Raw genomic sequence first — 20,334 nt, 5'->3', positions numbered from 1 at the left:
TAGGAAATAAAATAAAGTTAAATTTAGAAGGAGAATTTATTTATTTGGTGGTATTACTCTTATTAGCAGAGAGCAATCTCCATATGTGCTATTAATAAATGCTTTGAATTTTACAACAGTGATACTTCTTTTTTAAACTGGTTTAGCAGAAGCTATGCATTAATTAATTAATTCACACATGCATTCTGTTCCATAAATCCAATCATGACAGGAAATAATTCAGGTATATGGAATGAGTCATTGCCAGGTAGAAGCAGCCCTTACAGGCCACTTCTGTAAAGTATATTTATGCTACAGGAACTTGGCCCACTTCTAGATAACTTTTTTGCTTTGTAAATCAAGATTTTATGTTATTAATAGTAATGCATGCCCTATAAAAAAGCCATCATTTTTTCTCTTACACTAGTTACCCACTTTTCGTGTGTATTATTTCATATTAAGCATTAAAGTAAGTATACTACTTTCAGAAAATGCTTTCAGCTGCCTGTATACAGGGAAAGTTAAAACCTCTTTAATATGAACATTGGTGTTAAGAGAGACGTCACATCCCCACATCCTATGATACTGATACGTTATAGGAAGGGTGGCTAACAGATACTCTTCTACTTTCTTTCTGGATATCTGGTGCTTTATTACCAGCTGATTTTCTCTACTGTGAATTTTGGTTAAATTATTTTGAATGCAGTTTTGTGCTTTACTGCCAGTTCAGAACTATTTGAGTAGATCTTATTCCCCCCTCCCCCTCCCTAAAGCCAAAGAAAATTATTAAAAAAAAATTAGTGATGCTTTAAAATTACAGTAAAACATAATTAATTAATTTCATGTATTTTTCCTATTAATAATGATGATAAATGTAAGTCTCAGATATAATAGGTGTCCAAGTCCAACATATTCAGAATGTGTGAAGCTGGCTTGGTAATATGGCACATTCAGCCACTCAGTCAAGTAATTCATGGATCTCTTGTTTATATCCAAGTTTAAAATTGGAAATAATACAGCTAGATATCTCTGAACTGTTGACTGAAGGTGCCCTGTGTCAAGGTCAGTGGAGTATCTCAGTACATGGTGATAAGATAAAAGCATGTTTAAATACAGATTATTATGATGTACATGTTCATATTCAGTACCAGACTTCTAGCTGGAGCACAGATGTAAATATCTATGATGAACTGTATTTGTAAATGTTTTATTTTTGTTGCATAGTTGCAGGAGTACATGTTTTTTTAGAACATTTCTAGAGGTGCAGCTACCTGACCTCACTAAAATGTTGTCATTCTTACTTTAACCAATTGAAAGCTGTGCAGTTATGGCTCATCAGGATTAATTGTGACTCTTTATGTCCTATTTACAGCCACATTTGTAAACAACTTGTTTCAAGATGTCTAAGACTGAAGTAATACAGAATCCACCAATTGAAAATAAGCCTCTTTATGTTCCTCCTCTGGAAGAACTGAAAAAAGGTAAATGTTTATTTTCAAAATTCTGTAGTGTTACTACTGGCTGCAGTTTTTGAGTACTGCAGAATGCAAACTGTACCAAAAGGAAAATTCACTTGGGGGGGGGGGGGGGGGGGATGAGCTGTTATTCACAGGGAGACAAAATGGCAGACCAGTACATATCTTGAGGTGGTGAAATTCAAAGAAGGCCCTATACACTAGAATTTAATTTTATTATATTTTAGAGTATATCTGATAGAGACATTTGTAAATATAAATGTCTCTCAAAGTATGCCTTATCAGCAGTATTTGGAAGTTTGTCTCCTGAATGTAAAATCTGTCAGAATACAAATTTACGGTTACAGCAAAAGTTGGTATATGACAGTTATATTCCTTGCACAGGCATTGTTTCTACTCACACTGCACTTTAAACATAGAAACTAAATATAAAAATTTCTTTTAACATGTGGCCTGTTTTAAACACAGCCCTCACCACAAATATCATCGATTCAATTACATGTTATACAGCAGTTACTGTCTTTATTGGTCTTTTATGGTTGATGCATTCTACTGATATACATATTTAATTGTTTTGATCTGTTATTAACAGATGATGAAAGATTTATTTAATTATTGCTTGGACAACAATATGAACATGTCATGAAATACAGTGCAAAAATTAATTGCTTATGAATGTAAAGAAAAATATAGTTGCATGAAGATAATATAAAATAATGCACATGCTACGAGGATGTGGAAATGAAATATCCTCAAAGAAACTATTCTGTTATTTGCTTCATCAGTTAGGAAAAAACCACAAAGAAAAACCTAATTAGAATGGTTGGACAGGGATGTGAGGGCTTCTTATACAAACCGTATTCACTGCCAGGCACTGCTTTGTGGAAAGCTGCAGCTCACACCAACATATATTGCAATTAATGTTGTAGTATGAGTGCCAACAACAGAAAGCGCAAATTTATGTCTCTGCCACCTGGCATCTTATTTTAATCCCCTTTCTCCTTCCATTGACAGGGTCAGGTACTGCTGCAATTTGTCTGCTACAATGAATTTAAATTTAAGTATTCCATACAGGTGAACAGACAAATCAGAGTCAGACGCTGCTTTAATTTAGCTTTGAAGTCAGGAAATTTAGTAATTCTTTTGTTGTGTAGGGGCTTATTGTAAAAAATACTGCCTGACCTATTAGGTCTTTAACCATTAGTTTTAAATGCTTACTTTCTACATGATGAAAATAGCACCAATTTTGAATATTGTTGAGCTGAAATTAAAATGATGTGTATCTTGCTCTTAAAATATATCACCTTTCCTTTTACACCAGAATGTACATCAGTAGCTATTTAACTACCTTTCATTCTTTTATTATGCCTTGATTAAAATACTTATTCCATGTGAGAATGACAATTAACATTTATTACATGTAAGTACAAACTTCTGATTCGAACAATGACACTAAAAGCTGCATTGGTAGCTGTGTGCAGCACCTGCAGTAACATAGGGATGTTTTGTTGAGCTCCAGCCATTGCATGATATCAAGGAGTACCTCAAACAAATAATAAAATACAAAACAAATATTTGCCTAAAAACAAAGATGATGTGACTTACCAAACGAAAGCGCTAGCACGTCGATAGACACACAAACAAACACAAACATACACACAAAATTCAAGCTTTCGCAACAAACTGTTGCCTCATCAGGAAAGAGGGAAGGAGAGGGAAAGACGAAAGGATGTGGGTTTTAAGGGAGAGGGTAAGGAGTCATTCCAATCCCGGGAGTGGAAAGACTTACCTTAGGGGGAAAAAAGGACAGGTATACACTCGCACACACACTCATATCCATCTGCACATACACAGACACAAGCAGACATTGTGGAGGGGGGAGGGGAGTGGACAGTGCTGTTGTTGACCTCTTCTTGACACAGGTGTGCGTGACCAGCCATGCCACAGCTGGCTACCTAAGTGGGGCATGGGTGGATCATTTCTTGGCACATCAGTTGGTGCTTACTGCAAAAACTCGTTAACTACATTCAAGGATATATTGACAAAACTGATTTTTTTTAGTTTCTTTTTTAAGCCACAAATAATTGTGTAATCACAAGAATTGTTCCATTGCTGTAATTAACTAATGATGTTTTGTAGAAAAGCTTAATGCATAAATGGATTATGTTTTAATAATTAAAGTGCAAATATTGCTGCACTTATTTTGACAGACGTCATTCAAATTATTTATCAACTTGAGTAAAGTTCTATTAAAAACACATCACTAAATAGTTGGAATCAATATAACCATTCATTTTATTAGATCACTAAATGATTATAAAATACTGAAGAAGTTATTTTTTTCCCACATTTTATACACCTGCATCACTACTGTCACTATGTTCTATACTAGTTCAGGAAATACGTCGGTGGCTGCAGTTGGAGTGAGAAGAGATTTACACCAAGTGTGAAATTCCTCGGAAATAACTCCCTTTGTGCATAACTGTATCAGGCACTTCTTTTTCTTTCCACTTATTGGCAGAATCTTAGGATGAAGATCTTGTAAGTCAGTACTTTTCATATTTAAAGGATGCCCTTTACCAAGTGAATGTATTTCCTTATAATCAGATGAGTGATGATACCAGTACTCTATCATTCCTGGCTTGCATTTTTGATGGTGAAAACATTTAATTTTTAGCTAGTTAACTTTATTTCCCAGACGTCAGTATTTCGATTTTTAATAATAGACACAGAAAGTTTAGATAAGTCTTTGAATTCTTTATGTTTCAATTTGAGTACTGCACAAGGTGAACCTTCCTTGTTTCAAATCATTTTCAGTCTTGCTAGTCTGGATATGTTTAGCCAATCCTGGAGGATTAAACAGGTACATGTGTGACCAGATTCAAGTAATGTATAGGAACAACACGGCTATGTTTTGATTCCTGTTCTGAACCTCACAAGTGTCAGAGAACAATGAAATGTGTTTTATATTTGCTGGAATCTGTTTAATGTATTTCATGATGCAGCTACTGGTTTCTGAGCTACCTTTCTTTCCATTTAGCTCAGTCCAAGCATAGTAGAATGCATCATGCGGCCCAGACAGTTCATAGATAGCGAAATTGTGTGCACAGATTTTCAGACTACAGTATATTTGACTGACTTCACTTGAAGATGTTTGCAAGACAGATTGTAAATCAAATGTGGAACTCACAAATGTCTTGTGTGCTTTACTTTTTTTCTTTATCAATAACTTTTGCTTTATGGCATTCATTTCTCCTTGCAGCATGCTTGTTATACTATGTTTCCAATGCTTTCTTTTCTCTATAACTCTTTACTTTCTCATAACTCATACATTTTTGACATTGATCCTTTGTAGGTTTGTAGTAGGCGAGATTGTAGTTCTGACAAAATATTCTTCTTTAAGTTTCTTTTTTTTCTGACTTGTTTGAAATCCACACATTCTTCTTTGTACAGACTGTACATTTTAGATATACTTAGGTTGTTGTCTAAGTACAGTCGTTTTGTGGATTTCATTGATTAGTGAGACTCCATTGTAGGAAACTTTTCTGTGTGTTCTTTAACTTTGTGCACATCATCTAGTTTAGTTTTATTATGTGGAATTCTTTTGCTGCTCTTATCTCTTCCCGTTATATGCAGTATCAATGGCTTAAGCCGAAGTACATGAAGTTTCAGTAAAGAAGTTCTTACAGATTCTGACTTTTTTATTGTCTTTATTTAAGTACTAAACCATAGGAGCATTACATTGTTTCAGTGGCTGATCAGTATTTTGTCTTCGTGCTGGAGTTAGACTCACTGTGTTACCAAGAATAAAATCTTTCTGCCTTGCATAGACACAGTCCCAGAAGCTTCTACAAAAGGAATACCTCATTTCATCTCAAAAATTTTTATTGCGGTTGTATATACATCTTTCACTGGGTTTAGTTCTTTAGATTCAATTTTATACTTTTTAATTATATTTTTCTTCCATCTTTTGGGATCATTTTAATTCCACCTTGATTGTTTTCCACTGTTATTCTCTTTTACAGCATTGATATCTTTAATCATGAGATCTGTACTGTCTATATCACTAGAACCTGGTTCATAGTCATGATCCTCATTGTCATGTGAGATCGTTGCTAGTTGCAACTGAGGTGGTAATTTCACAATCCTCAGTATTCTTAGGGTGTGATCTGGTAACGAGAATGGCATCAGTTAATGTTTGGACGCATATCTAGAATTGAAGCGGTGTCTTAGTGCGTAGATGTTTGTCATAAATAACTTGGTGCAACTGGTGTTCTGTAGTCCTGGCTAATTGCTGGAGTAGTACTGTCATCAGCATGTCATATTTATTGGTAGCCAGGAGTGATAGAATGATGTCACTAATTACATTGGTGTGCTTATGTAGAGGGCTCTGCAGCGTGACAAAATTGGAGCTGCCATTGAAATTGCCATGGTTGTAGAAAATGCCCTTGGTGATAGTGAACCACTTAACGAGTTGTTCCAGGTGAAAGGATAGTAGCTTGGATTGGGAGCTGGACCTAAAAGAATTGTCATCAAAATTTTGCCATTTATGTGACGCCACAGCTTGTTAAAGAGCAATGGCAAATGAGCCCTCGTGCAGTGGATGTGATACAAAAGAAATCTCGCAAAAGTGTTTGTGTGTGGCCTGACCCCTTGCACTGCGCATGACAATGCAAACGGGTTTGTCGGAACTGTACTCTGTGCAGTAGATGCAACAAAATACAAATAACATTTCAGTGTGTCTGTCTGTGACAGTCGATTGAATAGCTTCTTGTTGGTGTGTGGGAACGGATTGCATTTGTACCAAAGTCACACAGAACATCGGTAGTTGGTGCTCTTTGTGTGGATACGTGGGGTCCTTGTTGACATCTACGGCACTGCCCAAAAAAGTCACTTTTGCATTTGACAAAAAGCAAAGGTTGATACAAAGCACTAAACTGAATGCTACATAAGTCGCACCCTTGCACTCGTTGTTCTTTGGCCGTGTAGTTGCAAGATGGTTCCATTGTTGTCAAGTATGAGATGGGACGAAGGATGCCGGATAATCCATAGAGAGTACTGGAGTTAGTCATGAGTCACCAATGTAGAGAGGATCCGGGGAAGGATGCTCACAGTCAAAGATTGAGACAGGAAAAGTGAATAAATGAAGAGAGACATTTGCATACAACGAAAATTCAGACCAGACTGCCACAAATGTAATCCTGCAGCTAAGAGTCGTGCCATTGACCAAAGAGTTTTACTGTATTATTAACACAAACATTGCTGGGGCACAACATAAATAACATCTTTTGGGACTACTGTGGTCCTATTAAAGAATTATTAGAACTAAAAAAACTAATTTATATGATTGCTCATTTATAAGTGACAAGAGTACAAAAAATTTTTCAAGATCAAATTTCAGAATTTAATTCACCCGAATTCTGTAACTTCACACATGTCGCGCCATTTAAATGAGTATGTGTGTTTGTGTGTTCTAAATCATTGAATTCCTCTAAGAAATACCATAAGAAGAATCATTTTTTTCCATTATACAACAACTAACTGAGCATTAATCATGTTTGCCTTTTCATCTCATTTGTTAATCTACTCAAAACATCCCTACCATTCATGATTTGCTTTTGAAAGCTAGTAATTCATAAGTTACATCAGGTTATGTTTTTGCTTGATTATTCTTTATACTGGGTGATCAAAAAGTCAGTATAAATTTGAAAACTGAATAAATCACGGAATAATGTAGATAGAGAGGTACAAATTGACACATATGCTTGGAATTACATGGGATTTTATTAGAACCAAAAAAATACAAAAGTTCAAAAAATGTCCGACAGATGGCGCTTCATCTGATCAGAATAGCAATAATTAACATAACAAAGTAAGACAAAGCAAAGATGATGTTCTTTACAGGAAATGCTCAATATGTCCACCATCATTCCTCAACAATAGCTGTAGTCGAGGAATAATGTTGTGAACAGCACTGTAAAGCATGTCCGGAGTTATGGTGAGGCATTGGCGTCAGATATTGTCTTTCAGCATCCCTAGAGATGTCGATCGATCACGATACACTTGCGACTTCAGGTAACCCCAAAGCCAATAATCGCACGGATTGAGGTCTGGGGACCTGGGAGGCCAAACATGACGAAAATGATGGCTGAGCATACGATCATCACCCAACAACGCGCGCATGAGATCTTTCACGCGTCTAGCAATACTTTTTTCTAATAAAACCCCATGTCATTCCAAGCGTGTGGGTCAATTTTTACCTCTCTAATCTACATTATTCCATGGTTTATTAAGTTTTCAAATTTATACTGACTTTTTGATCGCATGGTACTCATATAATTATTACTGTCCTTATTTTTCTTTTGAAGTAAAAAACCCATGTGGACTTACACATCATACATTCTGCTAACACCATAATATCTCTATATAGTCCTTTTCATTACCTTTTCTTTACAACTGAAATGTAATTATACTCCACGCAACTAGGTTCTACTTTGAGAGACCTATCACATCTGATGTACCCCAATTTTCCACTTCTTAAAACAATGAGGTCCTCTTGACATAGGCATATCACAATCTTCCACTTATCATCATGGGGGAATCAGGAAACCTACCTCCAAAACCATGATTTTCAGCTTTTTAAATAAATATTCTTATGGTAATCGGTTGTATGTTGCATCAGAATCATGTATCTCTAGCTCTTCTCCTGGCAAGAATAATGTGCTGCCTGTCTCCAAGCCACAAGTGTATTTTAAAGACAGACATGTTGGCACTTATGTTCTTGTGCCTCAGAGTAATGCATCTCAATTCTGGGATCAGCAAAGCGTATCATCACTTTCATTCTTCTTACTTTGTGACGAAAATTTGGAACTACATTTTAACCCAGCAGAAGCCACTATCAGCTTGTTTTGCAAAATGTTTTCTTTCACTTGTGTGCTTCTTTCTTGTGTACAAAAAGAGAGAAGTATAGTAGCAAATAATAAATCGTACCACATCAGGTGGAAATGTTGTGTAATATCGCACTACCGAATTGCTCATCTGGCCACCAATTCTTGGAACAGTTTATGTATGATGTTTCAAGCTATTGCATTTTCTCAACGAACATCAGCATGAAGAGAAATACTAGCCAAAACAATACTTGCCCACTGTATGCACTGTCAATGTGATCACATTGCTTTCATTGTCATGTCACATTTTTTTTAGTTTTGTAAAGGATTCACTATGAAGGGGTTGTTAGCGTGCACCCCCGTTAGATATAAAATGACTTCAAAAGGAAGAAAAATGGTGTTCTAGTGATGAATCAAACTTACAGCAATGAAAGTCAACATCCAAGAAAGGCAAGTCATTTCTAATTATAAAAAACCAGGCAAGCTGACAGAGGAAATAAAGTTGAAATGGAAAATAAAATGAGCAAAATATGTAAGAACACTGACAAGTGGAGAAGGATATAAGAGAAATGAATAGACAGTCAAGAAAAGCATATACATCAACTGCTAAGGAAGATGTGCCAGCCAGAACATTCAAGAACAAGAATTGTTCCAAATGCCCAAGAAAGTGTAGCGAGGTCATCAGAAAGACTAATGTGAAAGAGATGTTCTATTGATTCTAGATGATGAAAAATGTAGAAAAACAGCAACAGTATTTAGTTCCAATTGTTAAGAAGATACTTGACTCAAGGTCACGTTCCTCAGGTACACATTCTTGAAGAAATGTGGCAAAGAAAAACTTTCTCCTGAGAGCTGTTGGTGACGTTCAGATGTACATGGTTGACAGTTCATGCAGTAAATGTCTGTGTAAATACAGGTGTTAGAACTGTTAAATATAAAACTGAATGAAGAGTCCTGTAGTCCACTGTAACTGTATTTATTCAAGTCAATTATACTCCCACATAACTGGTTTTGTAAGTATTGAAGTTGCATCGTCTGGTATATGCAAATTATGTCATATGTTGTGGGGAGTAGTTACAGAATGCTGTAGAATAACAGTTGGTGTAGCTAGGCAAAGTTGTCAGCCCTCCTCGTGATGAATGTCATGTCTGTGTTAAAATCATGAACTGTCATCACTTTACCGAGTAAAATGTATTCTTGTCAGCCCATTTCAAGCAACAGACCATGCCTCTCATTGATGTTATCCAGAGAATTACTGGGCCCAAAAGCCGACAAGCTCACATTTGTTTGTCACCAACATAGCAGCTGACAGAATTTCCGTCACTGTCTCAGTATCTGGAAGGCAACCACAGCACATGCCTCGACTCATTGCTTATGATGTCAGTTGCTATGTTGGTGACAAACACACATGAGCATGTTGGCTTTTGGGCCCAATGCTTCTCTTCTGGATAACATCTATTAGAGGCACGGTCTGCTGCTTCACATAGGCCGACAAGAACAGATTTTAATCGGTAAAGTGGTGACAGTTCGTGATATTAAAACACACAAGACATTCATATTAATGATGGTTTTTTATCAATTTATGATATTTTTTAACAATTTATGATGGTTTTTTATCAGTTGATGATGGTTTTTTATCAGTTGATGATGGTTTTTTATCAGTTGGTGATGGTTTTTATCAATTGAGGAGGGTTGACAACTTTGCCTAGCCACACCAACTGTTATTTTTCAGCATTCTGTAACTACTCCCCACACCAAATGACATAGCATTTATATACACCAGAAGATGCAGTGTAATAGTTGTGTGTGTGTCATCAACTTGAATAAATACAGCTGCAGTGGGCTATTGGACTCATCATTCAGTTTTATATTTAATAGTTTTAACAAATGTATTTAAACAACTGTCTACTGTATGAGTCAATGAAACGTGTACAACTATTTTAACTGTGGTTGCCCCAGTTTTAAAATTATCTGTTTTTTCCTTAGCGCTTTTAATGCAACAGAAACATTTACACAATAGATACAGAAGAAAAGAGACAGCAGCAACATGATTTTGACTAGAGATTGAAATTACCGCTACAGTTGTAAGGTTCTTTTATTTAGAGCATGACCAGTTTCAGGCTCTTATATGCCCATCTTCAGGTGTTAGAAGTTCATGCTGTGACCCTGAGTGCCGCATTGGACTCTGTGGCACTCGGGGTCACAGCACAAACTACTAATGCTTGAAGATGGGCATATAAGAGCCCAAAACCAGTTGTGTTCTAAATAAAAAAATCTTATAACTGTAGTGATATTTTCAGCCTATGGTATAATGGTCAGTTGCGGATGTTCCTCCTACAGGATTTTTTGTATGACTTTTGACTGCCGACAAGAGAGGTTGTCATAATCCGAGTACAAGGAACTCTGATGAGGCAAGGGAGGGAATAAGGAACCATATAAAGTCATTTCCTACTGTTACATTGCATTTCTGCTGAGAGAGCATTGTGTGACAGTTCTTACCAGGAGAACTGAATATACAAATACTACATAAATTATATAAGAAACTTTGTGGAGAGGAACATGTTACTTTTGAAAAATATTAGCTCTACAGAAAAATATTCAATACCAAAGTATAGCCTAGGCATTGATGTATCTAGAAAAGATACAGGACAGAGAAAGACCAGCACTCAGAACACCTAAATAGAAAAGAAAGAGACAGCTAGAGAGAGAGAGAGAGAGAGAGAGAGAGAGAGAGAGAGAGAGGTATATATATATGGCTACAGTTGCCAGAGACTGCAGTCGTGTGTGTGTGTGTGTGTGTGTGTGTGTGTGTGTGTGTGTATTTGTGTATTTTCAACGAAAGGCTTGCTCCTTGCTGGCTGAAAGCTTATTTGTGTCAGTCTTTTTGATTTGCCTATGCGATTCAGCATCTCCGCTGTATGGTGAGTAGCAACTTTCCTTCCATAATATTGTTACATTCCATCTTGAATTTCTCATTGTTTGGCACACACACACACACACACACACACACACACACACACACACAAAATAGTGATGCAAGAAAACCTGAAAATTGCATATGGCATGAAGTTCTGGCTAAATGCGGATCAATTTGAATGGGATCATGTATATTTTAAGAACTCCAGAAGATTGCGGATGGCCACCTAGTTGTTTTGTTCTCTGAAACCTGCAGAGGACAAAATCCAAACGTCAGTGCTGTGCAAATTCTGATAATTCCTGTGATACAGCAATGCTCCTTTGAGTCTGACCATTCTTTCATGAAGTGCGATTCAGTCTGTGCCCGTATAAAGAGGGCTGCAAAAAATGATAGCATTTATAACCCTTCAGTGTGGCATACTGTTGTTCAGACTGCTTTAAAACAAAGGCCATATGAAGTTGTTGAAATGGACCAGAAGGACTTCATAGATTTTGACAGAAGGAGTGGTTGAAAAATACAACAATTAGCAATGAAGGAATCAAGTACTATGGCTTAAGGTGATGCACTTTCAGTACTGCAGAAGTGATGTTAATCACTTTTTCACCTAACATTTCCATAATCAACAATTCAAAAGTTTGCTAGTATCCAGAAAATCCTGAAATTCTGATATAGTTTCTGAGTTGTAACTGAAATATTGTGGTGCACTGAAACTTCAGGAAGAGAAAATAAAAGACCTCATGGCTCTTTGCTGTTCCAGCATTATGAAGGCACCGTACCAGGCATTTTACAGAAGTTTTCAAGAAAAGGAAGCTGGAAATGTGGAATGCAGTAGCAGTGGTTTTCATGAAGTTAGTGAGAAAGAGTGAACATTCAGTTGTGACATTGGTACAAAAAGCTGCTAATAAGCTTTTATTTTAACTGGAGCTGATATAGAATGAAATTTCCATCCTGCAGCGGAGTGTGCGATGACATGAAACTTCCTGGCACATTAAAACTGTGTGCTGGACCAAGACTCGAACTCGGTACCTTTGCCTTTTGCGGGCTAGTGCTCTACCATTGAGCTACCCAAACATAAAATATTTACTCCATATTGGCAGACACAATATATTTTAATATATTTTAATTTGAGGATGAATGTGATTTCGTATTTAGAAAAATGTTATGTTCTTTCTACTGCAGTACCAATTACCATAACTATCGTGACCGGAATCTATTTGGGCATTGCTTCAACTCTTGCAAACCTGTGAAAACATATTTTTAATGTACTGGAAAGTAAAGGGGTGCAGTCAATGGAATGTTCGAATATGGATAGAGAGACTGTAGAATGGTACCCGCTTAGGGAAAATAAGAAAGGAAAAGAAAAATTAGGAGTGTTAGAACCAATAAAGAAAAGAGAACAGTCTTCAGAGAAAGGTAGTCTTCCCACTCCCCTCCCCGATATCCCTCCCTGCGGGATACTGCAATGGTAGGTCAGAGTATGGAGATGTGTGTTAGTCCTACAGAATGAACACAGCTACTTCTCCACCACAGGCTCTGTAAGCTGTTCTAACACCCTACTGTAGAAAGCCTCTGGAGAGTGATGCAATGCAAATAGTCACTTCTCTTCAACATCTGATCCAGATTGTAAAGTGGACTGACTAACTAGTCACACATGCAGCCCCACTCTTAAATTCATTAGGTATGGTAAAATAAGAACAATAGTGACTACCTATGCTATTCTGAAGCTAACTATTCTTAGAAAATTACACAAACTAAACCATATCATTCAGAAAATTCCAAACCAAAAGTTCCCTTTGTACAAAACCTATATCATTTTAATGTTACTACCCTGTGGAAAACAGTACAAATGCATACCAGATGTCATCATGTAATAAATCAAACCTACAAAATCCTAGTGAAAAAAATGATTATAGACCAGTAAACTTACTCTAGAAACTTGCCAGGGGATTTATGCTACCTTTAATTTAGAGAATGTTTCTCATTGTCGAAGACTCCCAGGGGATGTTCTCCTCCCTCCAACATTGCCAACACTAGCATTATAATTTCTGGTGGATTCTCTCATTTGAGCTAAATTTCAACCAGAAAATTAGTATCTCACTGTAACAAGGAAATATGCAGGGTGTTACAAAAAGGTACGGCCAAACTTTCAGGAAACATTCCTCACACACAAAGAAAGAAAATATGTTATGTGGACATGTGTCCGGAAACGCTTACTTTCCATGTTAGAACTCATTTTATTACTTCTCTTCAAATCACATTAATCATGGAATGGAAACACACAGCAACAGAACGTACCGGCATGACTTCCAACACTTTGTTACAGGAAATGTTCAAAAGTCCTCCGTTAGCGAGGATACATACATCCACCCTCCATCGCATGGAATCCCTGATGCGCTGATGCAGCCCTGGAGAATGGCGTATTGTATAACAGCCGTCCACAATACGAGCACGAAGAGTCTCTACATTTGGTACCAGGGTTGTGTAGACAAGAGCTTTCAAATGCTCCCATAAATGAAAGTCAAGAGGGTTGAGGTCAGGAGAGCGTGGAGGTCATGGAATTGGTCCGTCTCTACCAATCCATCGGTCACCGAATCTGTTGTTGAGAAGCGTACGAACACTTCGACTGAAATGTGCAGGAGCTCCATCGTGCATGAACCACATGTTGTGTCGTACTTGTAAAGGCACATGTTCTAGCAGCACAGGTAGAGTATCCCGTATGAAATCATGATAACGTGCTCCATTGAGCGTAGGTGGAAGAACATGGGGCCCAATCAAGACATCACCAACAATGCCTGTCCAAACGTTCACAGAAAATCTGTGTTGATGACGTGATTGCACAATTGCATGCGGATTCTCATCAGTCCACACATGTTGATTGTGAAAATTTATAATTTGATCACGTTGGAATGAAGCCTCATCCGTAAAGAGAACATTTGCACTGAAATGAGGATTAACACATTGTTGGATGAATCATTCGCAGAAGTATACCCGTGGAGGCCAATCAGCTGTTGATAGTGCCTGCACACGCTGTACGTGGTACGGAAACAACTGGTTCTCTCGTAGCACTCTCCATACAATGACGTGGTCAACGTTACCTTGTACAGCAGCAACTTCTCTGACGCTGACATTAGGGTTATCGTCAACTGCACGAAGAATTGCCTCGTCCATTGCAGGTGCCCTAGTCGTTCTAGGTCTTCCCCAGTCGCGCGTCATAGGCTGGAATGTTCTGTGCTCCCTAAGACACCGATCAATTGCTTCGAACGTCTTCCTGTCAGGACACCTTCGTTCTGGAAATCTGTCTCGATACAAACATAGCCCACCACGGCTATTGCCCCATGCTAATCCATATATCAAATGGGCATCTGCCAACTCCGCATTAGTAAACATTGCACTGACTGCAAAACCACGTTCGTGATGAACACTAACCTGTTGATGCTACGTACTGATGTGCTTGATGCTAGTACTGTAGAGCAATGAGTTGCATGTCAACACAAGCACCGAAGTCAACATTACCTTCCTTCAATTGGGCCAACTGGCGGTGAATCAAGGAAGTACAGTACATACTGACGAAACTAAAATGAGCTCTAACATGGAAATTAAGCATTTCTGAACACATGTCCGCATAACATCTTTTCTTTATTTGTGTGTGAGGAATGTTTCCTGAAAGTTTGGTGTGTGTGTGTGTACAGCTGTTGACAGAGGACAGATGGTATAAAGATCACAGTAATTATTACCATGAAATTGGTCCTTATGGGAGATTTTAATGAAAGAACAGGTCAGAGGTTGATGATAAAATAGTAGGAAGGAATGGAGAGGATGCTGTAAATGAAAATGGTAAAAGATTATTAAATACATGCACTGCATGGGATTTAAAAGTTTTAAATTGTTTCTCCCTCCTTAAGTGGATACCTAAATACACATGGCAAGAGATTTGAAAACAGTCATAGATTAGCTTATATAAAAGAAAAATTGTAGATTTAGGGTGGGTGTCATAAGGGCATACAAAGGCTCAGAATGTGGCTCTGTCCATTTTATGCTTGGATCAAAGTTTGTCTTTTCAGTTTGAAGGAGAGAGGGTACATCAGAAAGATAGTGTTCCTATTAAAATTCTGGATGCTGATAAATATAATGTAAATACTCTCACAGATGAAAGTGTGAAATTTATTGATAAACTGAGACTAGCTAGCAAAGTTTTGATGGAGGTGGAAATGCTGAAATAGAAGTATCAATAAACTAAAAGATGTGTTCATGAGGCAGCATGTGAAGCACTGAGCCAACAAAGCAAAGAAAGAAAACAAAAGTCCAGAGTGGTGGACACAGAACAAAGGGGAAAATATAGGAGTGAGTAAGAAAATGTATAACAGTTGGCTGTGGGTGAGGGATGTTGAGTATAGAAAAAAGTATTTGAAAACAAACATAGAGGGTAAAAAAGAAGCCTGGGAAACTGTGAACAGTTTAAGGAGAGATGTGAAGGAAGGGACAAATATGATATTTATTGGCATTAGAGAATCATAAAATCATTTCAAGACATTCCTTACAGAAGAGAGAACTGACCACAAGGACATGAAAATGGATTTCAGGAATAAAGTTTCTGTGGGGAGAAAAAGTGGACCAGAAAATTACAGTGGAAGTTAAAAGATCTGTGAAAGAAATGGAAAATCTCCCAGTGTAATTAATGAAGTATGGGCCGAGTTTGTATGGGAATGGGATTGTTTGAGTAAGTTGTTCAATACATACATGTTGGAGGAATGGCCAAGGAATGCCTAAGGAATGGCATTCAGCATTTCTAAGTCCTTAGAATAAGAAAGATAGTAAGAAGGTACATGAAAATAATTGTGGAGTCTGTGTTACAAATTCTATTGGTCAGTTGATGGTCGAGTCCTAAAAGACAGGATAAGAGAGGATGCTGATGGTTGCTGAAGAGTAAAGTGGATTCTGGAAGTGAAGATCTTCTAATGGCATTTTTGCTTTAAGATAGCTGATGGCAAAGAGGCTGAGAAGAAATCTGAGTAGCTATTTAATGTTCATAGATTTCAAGGAGGTGTGTGAGAGTTGGGAGAGAGTGATCAGTGTGTGGAATAAAATTTGTCACAGCCTTTGAGAATTACAAAAGGATAGAAACAAGGATGCTGCTTGTCTGCTTTATTGTTTAAAATAACATATATATCTAGAAAGTCCTAGATTTGTGCAGGAATGGACATTCAGATAACAAAGAATCAATGTTTGTTCACATTGATCTTCACAAATCATCAGATAGCGGCTGCCAATAAAGAGGTGTTTTATGTCAAGAACATTAAGAGAAGAATATGATAAGTAGGGATTGAAAGTAAATTTTCAAAAAACTGAATACCTATGCAGTGGAGAAAATAGTAGAGGGCCAAAACATGAAAACATCTAAAAACTTTTTAATATTTGGGTAACATTCTATCGGAAGACGGAACAAGTAATTGGGAAATACAGCGGCGGCTAGCCAGTGGGAAATCAGCAATTCAGAAACTAAACTGCCTGTATGGTCTTCTGAGATAAGTTAGAAAGTAAAGATGATGTTCTACAGAGGTATTGTAGGGCCTATAGTGACCTATGCTTGCCAGTACTGGAAACTTGCTGTAAAAAATAAAAACAAATTCAGAGTTGTAGAAATAGCCTATCTCAGAAGATCATATAGAATATCTCAATGGGACCATGTAAGAAATATGTTGATTGGAGAAATGAATCAGATTCAAGAAAGTATCACAAATAAAGAAGAAGAGTGGCAGCTCACCTGGTATGGACATACAATGCAAATGACATATGGCAGATGGCCAGAGAAAATCTTGATGCACCATCCTCAGGGAAGAAGGAGAAGAGGAAGACTGAAGATTACTTTGTTATATGGGATAAAGTAGGCCATGGGAAAGAAGATGAGGAACCATGGGTGACAGATATGTAGGATGTGGCGACAGCTGTAGGAACCACACAGGAGAGAGAGAGAGAGAGAGAGAGAGAGAGAGAGAGAGAGAGAGAGAGAGATATTGACACTTCCTCCAAACAAGAGGAAAAAAACTTCCCTGTGCATAAGACAAAGGCCATTGCAATTATTTCTGGAGTCTCCATGAGTCTCCACTCATTCACACTACATCAACACACACCACTATTGATGCCCATCCCATGAAGAGTTTTAAAAAAATATTACAACTCACTAGTCTTTAAACATCAAAATCTACCACAATATACCATAATTGGTGCTGGACCGGTGTCCACAGACCACAACTTACTGTATTATATATAAATATGTATTAATACAGTGCCATATATTATCATTTATTATTGTTATTATCATTAATGTGATTGCTGTTATTTATTATTATTAAGAGTGATAAAACACTGCCAATAATCATGGCCTTTTTTCTCTCTCTTTCTCCCCGAAAACCTCTCATATATTCACTGTGCTTCCTCTTTTCTATCAACTTCTTTCGTATTTTCTTCTCTTTGGGCGTTTGGGCAAATTTATGTTTTTTAATATTTTCTCTGTATTTTTCCTGTCTGTCACATCATCTGTGGATAAGTTTAGTTTCTTGAAATTTTATGTTTTTCCCTTTACACAGTTGGTTTTCTGTGTAGTTGACACTATCGTAAAATCTTCTTGGTCAGTCTGTCTCTGTTAATCATATATGTGTGTCTGTAGGACATTGCCCTTCTTTTTCTGATTATTTGCAATAATCTCTGTCTGTTCATACAGTTCTTTTGTCAGTCTCCCTATCCAGGTCCCCCCTTTTGAAATGCCTGTAGATCTCTCTCAGTATTATCCTCTCTTGTTTTTCCATCTCCTTGATTTTTGTTCTGCACTTGATTGCTGTTGTTTCTGGGGCGTACAAGGCCTCTGGTAAGACTACTGTATTACAATGTAATAATTTGGTATTTATGGAGGTATTTCTTTTGTTGTAATGGTTCCATGTAATCTATATGTATTCTGTAGTTTTCTGATGTTTCTTCATTGGATGACAAGTTCAGCCCTGTTTTCTGCATAAACTTTCCCATGTTATTTCTGCTTGTGTTATCTTTCCATACTTAGTTTTCAGTGGGTGTCTGTTGATTTTGTGTGCATGTACTGTGGTTTTTCATGCAAGATTTGCAATAGTGTTTTGGCTGAGATTTTGTGTAATGCCTCTAGAGCTTCTTTGGCTTCTTTTCCATTATTTCTAGTGACAGCTGTTTCATCAGCAAATGCCAAACTTTTTTTGTTCCATGCCCAGATTATTTTCTCTAAAACTTAGTTAAATGGAACAGGTGAAGGCTGTCTCCCAGTCATGCTCCTGTCTAGATTTCAAATAGTTCTGAGATGTGTCCAATCATTTTCACTTTGGACATTGTCTTTGTTAATGTTTCCTGGATTAGATTTTTAGTGTTTTTGTCCACCATTATTTCTTCCAGTGTGTTGAAGAATGTTTCTCTGTCTATGGGAGTCATAGGCCTTCTTGAGGTCAAAGAATGCTACTGTGATGTTCTTGGACTTTTCTAAGTAATGCTGTTCTCAAGCACCAGATCTGCTCACTGCATGATCTTCCCTTCTAGAACTCTCCTTGATATTCTTCTACTTGTGGATCTGAGGCTCTGGCTGATTTAATGGGACTTTAGATGGAATTTTGTATGTAACAGATAGAAGTTAATGTTCTCTGTAGTTATTAGGTTATGTTTCACCTCCTTTCTTGTGGAGGAGTTGTATTGAGGATGACTTCCATTGTTCTAGTACTTTTCCGTTTCACAGACGTTTCTGATGATTCTGTGTATTTTGATTGTAATGTTTTTGTGGTCCAATTTCCAGATTCCCGAGATTACTCAGTCTTCTCCAAGTGCTTCATTATTTTTCATGATTTTATTGTGTTCACGATTTATTTGTGTGTTGGGCATTTCGAATCCATGTTAGCTTCTGGATTTTTGAACTGTGGTCCCCACGTGTTTATCACAGTTGAGTAGTGCGTCAATGTATTGTACTCATATTGCGCAGTTCTTTTTTTGGTTTGTCTCCAGTGTTCCATCTTGTCTATTGAAGCATAAGCTTGGTGGTTGATATAGTCATATTTTCTCTGAATGTTTTTTTAAAAATTTTGTATGTAGTTTTTGTTGAAGACCTCTTTTACCTCCTTCAGCCTATTGTCTCCGTAAGCTTTTTTTCTTTAGAGATGATTTTTTAAGACTTCTCTGTGTCTTGTCAAATTCATCCCATTTTTTGGGTGTTCTATGACTGTTAAATTTCTGTCTTCTATGGCTCTGTCACACGTCATGTTCCACCATTTACATTTCTTTCCCTTGGTGGCTGCCCCAATTTTAATCAGTACTTTCTTACAGTTCTGTCCAAAAGTTTCTCTCAGTTTTCTTAATGTTTTCTGTTATTTCTTGCTTGTTTAAGATTATCCTGTACTAAGCAAATGGTATGTTTCTGTTAATTACTTACAAGTTCCGTTGATTGTTTGAATAATTCTTTTATTGAAATTATGTGGGTTGAGTCAATTTGCAGAATATATATACAATATAAGTGTTAACGTTGATGAATACATTATCATTTTATTCCTTTTCGTGCAACTACACTTAAAAATAAGGGCTTTTTCGTTTTTTTACTAGCTACCAGTTTTTAAGTAGAAATGCATCAATGGAATAGCAGGAGTTGTCCAGGAGAAATGATTTTAAATTAGATTTAAAACTTAACTGTCATTTCATGTTAGTGGGCAAATGATAAAAATTTTTTATTGCTGCATGTTGAACTCTTTTCTGAGCCACTGACAGCTTTAACAATGGGCAATAAAGTTCATTTTCCCCTCTAGTATTGTAGGTATATACATCACTGCTCTTCTCAAATTGTGATGAATTATGTATGATGAATTTCATTAGTGAAACTATTATTGTGACAGCACAGTTATAATGCCTAGCTCCTTGAAGAGGTATGTACATGACATCCATGGGTGAACACCATATATATTCTTACTGCACACTTTTGTGCAGTGAATACTTTATTTCAAAGTAACGAGTTACCCTGGAAAATTATTTCATGTGGCATTATTGAGTGGAAATATGCATAATAGGTCAGGAGAGTGATTAGTTT

General features: G+C 37.0%; 1 protein-coding gene across 3 annotated transcripts in view; it reads left to right on the top strand.

Moving 5' to 3' along the window:
- Nucleotides 1-20,334, top strand: part of LOC124615671 (ester hydrolase C11orf54 homolog) — a 142,221-nt gene that overhangs the window by 6,501 nt on the left and 115,386 nt on the right. For 2 of the 3 annotated variants that reach the window (XM_047143718.1, XM_047143710.1), the window contains exon 2: nucleotides 1,352-1,460. In XM_047143718.1, the coding sequence (XP_046999674.1) occupies nucleotides 1,379-1,460 (82 nt within the window). In that variant the 5' untranslated portion in view covers nucleotides 1,352-1,378. Of the gene's footprint in view, nucleotides 1-1,108; nucleotides 1,152-1,351; nucleotides 1,461-20,334 lie in introns of those variants that run through there. The other variant, XM_047143702.1, reaches the window with a different exon arrangement.

This window comes from Schistocerca americana, chromosome 1 (genome assembly GCF_021461395.2).
Source record: "Schistocerca americana isolate TAMUIC-IGC-003095 chromosome 1, iqSchAmer2.1, whole genome shotgun sequence".
Classification (NCBI taxonomy): domain Eukaryota; kingdom Metazoa; phylum Arthropoda; class Insecta; order Orthoptera; family Acrididae; genus Schistocerca; species Schistocerca americana.
The sequence above is the reverse complement of the archived record's forward strand: the minus strand, read 5'-3'. Positions and strand labels throughout refer to the sequence as shown.